An 8,143-nucleotide genomic window follows, 5' to 3' on the forward strand; every position below is an offset into this window, starting at 1 on the left:
GTATATATATATATATTGGCTTGAGCAACACACTTCATTACATAACACAACAATTATTTCAACATAGATTCACAAGCAGAAACATTGCTGAAGCATTATATAAAATATAAATTAACATCATCATCATCATCATCATTATTTCTTTTGTTCACCCATTGTTATGTTCTGAGTTCAAATTCTGCCGAGGTTGACTTTGCCTTTCATCCTTTCGGGGTCAATAAATTAAGTACTAGTCACGTACTGGGGTCAATGTGATCATCCATCCCCCTCCACACAAATCCAGGTCTTATGCCTATAGTATAAAGGATTATAATTATAATTATTATTATTATTATTATTATTATTATTATTATTATTATTATTATTTTTAAGGTGGTGAGCTGGCAGAATCATTAACATGCTGGCATGGAATGCTTAGTGGTATTTCACCCATTGCTACGTTATGAGTTCAAATTCCACTGAGGTCGACTTTGCCTTTCATTCATTTGGAGTCGATAAATTAAGTACCAGAGAAACACTGGGGTCGATGTAATCAACTTAATCCCCTCCTCCAAGCTGTGCTTGTGGCAAAAATTTGAAATCATTATTGTTATAATTATAATTATTATTATTATTATTATCATTATTATCATCATTATTATTCTAGCAACACTCAAAGAGGCAGAACTCGCCAATGTTGTTGAAATATAATAATAATCCTCTTTAGAACAGCCACGAGGCACAAAATTCATAGTGTGGGAGATTAGCTGATAATGTCAATCCCAGTACTTGACTGGTACTCAATTTATCAACTCCAAAAGGATGGAAAACAAAGTTGACTTTGGCAGGATTTGAACTCAGAATATAAAGACAAATGAAACACCACTAAGAATTTTGTCTGGCATGCTAGCAATTCTGCCATATGCATTAATTTATATTTTATATACTATTTTGACAATGACTCTACTGGCAAATCTACACTGAAACAATTGTAGAGTTATGTATGTTGCTCAATCCGTTTTCTATTATTCATACTTTTGTATAAACTTTACAGATATCACAGAATTAGAGATGTGTATCTTGTGAAATATCAATTTCGCTGTATGATAGCATTTGTTAGCTAAAACTTGTGGAGGAGCTTTGTAAAGTAAGCTACAAGTTTTATACCCATACTGAATTTAAATATGTGTACATATATTAACCAATGAGTTTTGTACAAGGGATCTAACAGAGTGTTAGATAACAGCCCAGTTATGCAACCCTGCACTCTTCAGTGACAGCAGTTATAGAATGAAATATGGTGACTGCTCTCTCTTTCATTCCATAATTGCCATCTCTGAAGAGCGCAGTGTTACATAATCAGGTTATCTAACGTTCCTCTGAACTCCAAGTGTGAAACTGATTGGTAAGATTGGCTGTAATGGATATATAATACTGTACACTTTGATTAATACACCCACTCTATTGACAAATATACAGGTGCATATTTTTTCTGACTCAGGGATTCTTGGATGGTACACATATATATATATCATCATCATCATCATCATAGTTTAACATCTGCCTACAAATAAAAGAAAGCAGTACTCAATACATTTAGTGGGAGCTACATTATATTTTTAATAACAGTTTGACTCAGTTCTAAATGACTTATGAAAAGTTTTGTGGGTACATAGGACAAACATCTCATCAGATTCATCCTACATGCCCTATTTCTTTACTGCCCACAAGGAGCTACACACAGAGGGGACAAACAAGGACAGACAAACGGATTAAGGTGATTATATCAACCCCAGTGCGTAACTGGTACTTATTTAATCGACCCCGAAAGGATGAAAGGCAAAGTCGACCTCGGCGGAATTTGAACTCAGAACGTAGCGACAGATGAAATACCGCTAAGCATTTCGCCCGGCGTGCTAACGTTTCTGCCAGCTTACCGCCTTTTATCCTACATGCCCATGAAACTAAGTCATATGGAGCTGAGTCAAACTGGCATGATTTCTATGGCTGAGTGCCCTTCTTAATGCCAACCACTTTAAAGAGTGTACTGGGTGCTTTGTACGTGGCACTAGTAATAGTCAAGTCACCAAGTAATTCACAAGGCAAGACCCCTCAACTGAGGTGGGAAGTAGCAGTTGGGGGAGGTGGCTTTGTGCCTTAGTGATAAGAGGTTAAAGTATGATAGAGGGACAGGAACAGGTAACTGTGTATCTCTGTAGGGCAGATACATAGTTACCCCAGTTAGAAGAGAAGAAGGATGGTGAAGATGTGCTAGGGCACACACACACACACACACACACACACACATGTATCAATCACTCTTAGTCATGCCAAGTGAATATACTTCACTGAGGAGATTCTAAAATGTCAAAACATGTCTGTTACTTTCACTTTCACCCCCAAAATTCCGGGCCTTGTGCTTAGAGTAGAAAAGAATACATATATAGTGTAAAAACACTCTGCATACTGTGATAGTCAATAAAATAGAAATAACATTTAAAATTTATTCCCTCTGTGCAGTCTGGTGGTTGGGGACTCCTGTTTTAGAATATAGGAAAGGCGACATTCGTACATATTTATTTTTCTGTGATACCTACACAAGTGTGCCCCTGCCACCAACTTTGTTTCCCTCAAAACTGTCAGAAAAATGGATAGTTTAAATGAAATTCTCTGCAAATATTTTTCCAATATGGTGCAGAATTTGATATGAAATTTATTTTCTAAAAGTAGGGAGAGGAGTTTCAGAAAATTCACAAAAATTCAGATTTGTTTCCTCATAGCTTGAAGTAAAATTCTGGATTCTTTTTAATGAGATCTTCTACAAATACCTTTCAGATGATGTATATTACAATCATATCAGAATTTAATGAAGAAAAACAATTGGTAGGCACAAACCCATTACACTATGATACACATCATATATATCTACAAAACGAAACGTGAAAGCAAAGTATTAAGAAGTATTAGCAGCATAAGTTAATTAAACTAACTTTGCCAGAAATTGAAAACTGCTCTCGAAATCAGTTTGCAGGGATAGGATCAACTGAACATAGAGTAAGTATTATAAATGGGTTTATTTATGATTATACAACACAACTACCGTTGTTTCAGTAAAGATAATGTTCCCTCACCCATGAGAATTAGTGACCATTTGCTTTGCTTAATCTATGACCCATATTTCAAGCACCAACTAGCAACTTTCAGATTTTATTGCCAACACTTAAGGTTCCCTGCCCACTACCATATTAGTCATGGGAGAACTAGAGAGACATAAGTCTTTGATTGGGGAAAGATGGGACAGTCACGGCTGGAATTACATTTAATCGTAGGTCTGCCCAATTATGGCTAACCTGGGCAACTCAAAGTAGAAGCCAACGAGGGCTAGGATCACTCAATCTGCAAGTAAATATAGCCAAATTTCCACATGAGACTATGTAGACCTTCATATATAAAAAGACACGATAGTCACGGTCAGAGATATGCGGTAGAATAGATCTGAAATATTACACACAGAACAAAGAGATACTGGTTTCGGTTAATATTTACTTTAACAAACAGCCACCGAAAAAAACAGGCAAAAAATAAAACAAGTGTAATAGGTGAAAAAAATGTGTATTAAACGAATATGAAAGCAAAAATTTGTGCCAATGAACGGAGGGTGGGAGTGAGGAAAGGACTTTTGGAAAATTCACAAGATCCGATTTTTTCCCTCATAACTATTAGGAAAACGGGTATCTTTTGATGAAATTTTATATAAATACCTTTCAAACAGCATAGATTACGATTATAAAAAAATCTGTCAGGAAAATGCTTTCTGAAGGGTGGAGAGAGGACTTTCGGAAAATTCACATGTGAACATTGCTGTACTCTTTCACCACAACTTTCTCTTACTCTTTCTTCCTGTTTCTGTTGTGCCTGTAATTCAAAGGGCCAGCCTTGTCACACTCTGTGTTACGCTGAATCTCTTCGAGAACTACGTTAAGGGTACACGTGTCTGTGGAGTGCTCAGCCACTTGCACGTTAATTTCACGAGCAGGCTGCTCCATTGATTGGATCAACTGGAATACTCGTTGTCGTAACCGACGGAGTGCCAACATATATATGTGTGTATGTGTGTGTGTGTGTACATTATGCAACTGAAAGTCTTGCCGAAATTTTTGAAGTGTCTTTTTTTTTTCTTTCTACAAAATGAAACTTGAAAGGGCATTTAGAAAATATATGGGGTTGGGGGATGAGTCTTTCCTGATTTCCAAATAACTTTTTAAATACTTCGAAATCAAAACTGGGTGCACCTGTACATTAAATAAGCAGCCTTTGAGTAGTCTATCCACATGCTAGAAATAACAGCCAAATCTCACACAACCTCTTTTCCGTTTTGCCATTAAAAGTTATCCATTTTCCTAAAAGTTATGAGGGAAAAAATCGGATCTTGTGAATTTTCCAAAAGTCCTCTCCCCACCTCCTGGTTCGTTGGTGCAAATTTTTGTTTTCATATTTGTTTAATACATATATTTTTTTTACACCTATTACATTTTTATTTTTGCTTTGTTTTGGTGGCCGGGTGTTAAAGTATACATTAACACTGGTTTCTAAAGTTCAACCAAGGCTACCAAATTTCGAATGTACAGACTATTATACCGACTGTAGTCAACTGATATCTCTTTTATAGACCCCGGAAGAATAAATGACAAGACAGGTTTGAACTCAGAATGTAAAGAGTCAAAACTATTTGCCACAAGGAAAACTGGATATTAATCAATATGTTTTATAAATCATTTAAAATATAACGAATCCAGATAAATAATATTTTGCATTTATGATATTTCTTACGTTCTTACTCAGCAACATTTTTTGGAATGAGCTGTTATTATTATATTAAATCAACCAGTATATGTTTGGGGCATTTACTTAATTTGCAGTGAAAAAGCTATCGGTGTATGTGTTCGCACTCTACTGGAGTGGCTCTTTTCTAGATATATCTACACACCATGCAGTTAGAGAAAGAAATAACTGAAATTAGTCATTATTCATTTTGCCCCAGTTAAGACAAAATTTTTTTGAAAAGTGAAAATTATTAAATCAGACATAAGTGAAGGAAAATATTGACTTGGAATCCAACAGGGTAAAGAATATTGATTGCTAAACATGAAAAACTATCCAGATGTTTTATTAGCAACCTCAATTACAATCGAGTCAAAGTTAAATTTCTTGGGGAAAAAAAAAGTACCTATCACCTATGTATCAAACCCTCTCAACTTGGCCAATTTTTACTCCCAAAGATGATGCAACGGTAAAAATGATGGTACAGTTCTTGTAATGTAATGGTTTCAGACAGGTAGGGAAAAATAACAAGAAATTAAAAATTACTAATTTCGTCTTGTCTTTATATATCTACAAGGCATACCTACACAAGTGTGCCCCACCGACTTTGTTTCCTCATAACCTTTAAAGAAATTGATCTCTTTTTAATGAATTTTTTTTTTTACTGATCATATTGGAATTTATTGTGAAATTTTTTTCCGACGGTGGGGAGAGGAAAATTCACAAGTCAGCTTTGTTTTCTCCTAGCTTGCAGAAAATTCGGCATTTTTAAATGGAATTTTTCTACAAATACCTTTCAGAAGGTGTAGATTACAATTATATTGGAAATTAATGTGGAAAACCCATTGGTGGGCGCGAACACATACATGATTATACACACACACACACAAAATGAAACTTGAAATTTTGAAAAACTTACGTGATGTATGTCAGTATGTATGTGTGGGCGTCCACTAATTGCTTTTTCACATCAAATTCATATATAATTGTAATCTACACTATTTGAAAGGTATTTGTAGTAAATTTCATTTAAAACAGGGGTTCTCAACTATTCTTATTTCTCTTTTTTCTTTCTCTCTTTTTTTTTTAATTTTAATTTTTTCAACTGTATTCTATGTTTTGTCAAATTTTCTAATTTAATAAGGCCGCGAGCTGGCAGAAACGTTAGCACGCCGAGCAAAATGATTAGCGGTATTTCGTCTGCCGTTACTTTCTGAGTTAAAATTCCGCCGAGGTCGACTTTGCCTTTCATCCTTTCGGGGTCGATAGATTAAGTACCAATTACGCACTGTGGTCGATGTAATCGACTTAACCCCTTTGTCTGTCCTTGTTTGTCCCCTCTATGTTTAGCCCCTTGTGGACAATAAAGAAATAAGAAACGTTAGCACGCTGGGTGAAATGCTTAGCGGTATTTCGTCTGTCTTTATGTTCTGAGTTCAAATTCCCCCGAGGTCGACTTTGCCTTTCATCCTTTCGGGGTCGACAAATTAAGTAACAGTTGCGTACTGGGTCGATCTAATCGATTGGCCCCCCCTCCCCCAAAATTTCGGGCCTTGTGCCTAGAGTAGAAAAGAATTTTCTAATTTAATTTTGTAAAACGGTAAATACTATTAATTAGTGTTAAAGAAAAAAATGCCTCATCTTTAGAAATGGAACTTTTTCTTTTTTAATATTTACATAAAAAAAAAACAATTATCTATGAGCTCCTTTGATTACTATTTTATTTAGTGGACTGCCATAGCTATTCGATCTAAAAACTAGTTCTATAGAAATTCCTTTCAAAATCCCTATTTTGTTTTCCCCACATTCACAAGTGTAGGTTGAACTATGTAAAATATTTCTTGCAATACATGCCAATACATACGGCTAAAGCAAAATTTTTCAGGGCACTTAAAATGCTATCGTGGGTCCCCAATTTATTATTTTGTTGCGTAGACCCCCCACCCCCTCCCCACGGTTGAGAACCGCTGATTTAAAAATATCTAATTTTCTGCTAATTATGAGGTAATAAAGCCGACCCTTGTGAATTTTTCGAAACTCCTCTCTCTTCAACCCATGAAAGAAAAATTTCACAACTTCTAATATAAACAATCGGAATCTACACCGTCTGAAAGTATTTGTAGAAAATTTTCTTTGGGAAATATCCATTTTTCTAAAATTATTAGGAAATAAGTTATCGGTGGGACATACCTGCATATGTGCATATGTATGTCTGAGTACCTGTCTCTTTGTGCATGTTTTTATATGTAGCGAGAAGAATGACTGCATATGTAGGACAAACATGCACATTGTACGTGAATTAATTTTGTGTTCGATGACAGACTATAGCGATAGTCCAAAATAAATGTAGTGACTTACCCACAAGTGCATATGTTACAAATACATTTCAGAGCCATGGTTAAATTCAAGCTTCAAATATTCTCAGTTCCCAAAATACAGAAATACGTATGAAAATATCGAAATCAGCCCTGAGAAATAAGTTGTGCCACACACACACTAGTCTTCTTGAAAGATACAAAATTAACACCGAAGCTTGGAAATGGACGGGAATAAACTGTAACACAACACAACTGTTGTCAGGGTAGCGGCGTCATTACGATGAAAACAACATTAACAAAACAAATAAACAACACTTGGAACCTGTTTATTATTGGTGAGACGTAACACCTTAGCAACAGTTGCCAGGAGCATTCGCAGAACTTCCGGACTACATTACTCCTTGCTTTAACCTGCATAAAATAGAAGTAACAACAACAGCAACAACAAAGAAGGGGTCTTCTTGGGAGTTAATCGATCTGCTAGAAACAGCAGCCAAAACTCCGTCAAGTCATATTTTACTGTCTTAAGAAAGATGTATTCAATGGATAAAATAAACGGGGCTGGGTTAGGGTCAATTAATCCTTTATGCATGCCAACAATTTTCCTCCTTCCTCGACCCTTCATTGTCTAATAAAACATTCAGATAAGTGTAGAATGTAAAGTAACATCAAAAAGCAGTTTTCTTACAGACCAAACCCCCCCCCTCCCAAGCCAAACCCACAACGATATTAAAGATCAGTCTTTTTATTTGATTTTATCTTTTTAGTGCTATCCTGGTGATAAAGAATATAAACAAATTATTTACTCATTAAGAAGGTGATAGGGGGGAAAAATAGCTAATTTCCAACATTTTTTTTGTTGGTTTAAAAAGCGGAAAAAAAAACAGATTGTCATCATAAGAATTTATAAACTTTCAAGAGAATGTAAAATTATTTTATTTTTTGGGACAGTGAATCTCAAAGCCCATAAAGCTAGAAATAAAAAGAAAGCATATAAATAATGGGTTAAAAAAACCCTTTTGAAT

General features: G+C 35.3%; 1 protein-coding gene across 1 annotated transcript in view; it reads right to left on the minus strand.

Annotated features, from left to right (window-relative positions):
* LOC106875451 (stabilizer of axonemal microtubules 2) overlaps positions 1-7,437 on the minus strand; it is a 26,240-nt gene extending 18,803 nt beyond the window's left edge. The window contains exon 1 of the mRNA XM_014923602.2: positions 7,159-7,437. Coding sequence (XP_014779088.1) covers positions 7,159-7,196 — 38 coding nt within the window. The 5' untranslated portion in view covers positions 7,197-7,437. The remainder of the gene's footprint in view (positions 1-7,158) is intronic.
* Between the last annotated feature and the right edge of the window lie 706 nt (positions 7,438-8,143).

The sequence above is a fragment of the Octopus bimaculoides genome, chromosome 15, assembly GCF_001194135.2.
Source record: "Octopus bimaculoides isolate UCB-OBI-ISO-001 chromosome 15, ASM119413v2, whole genome shotgun sequence".
NCBI lineage: Eukaryota > Metazoa > Mollusca > Cephalopoda > Octopoda > Octopodidae > Octopus > Octopus bimaculoides.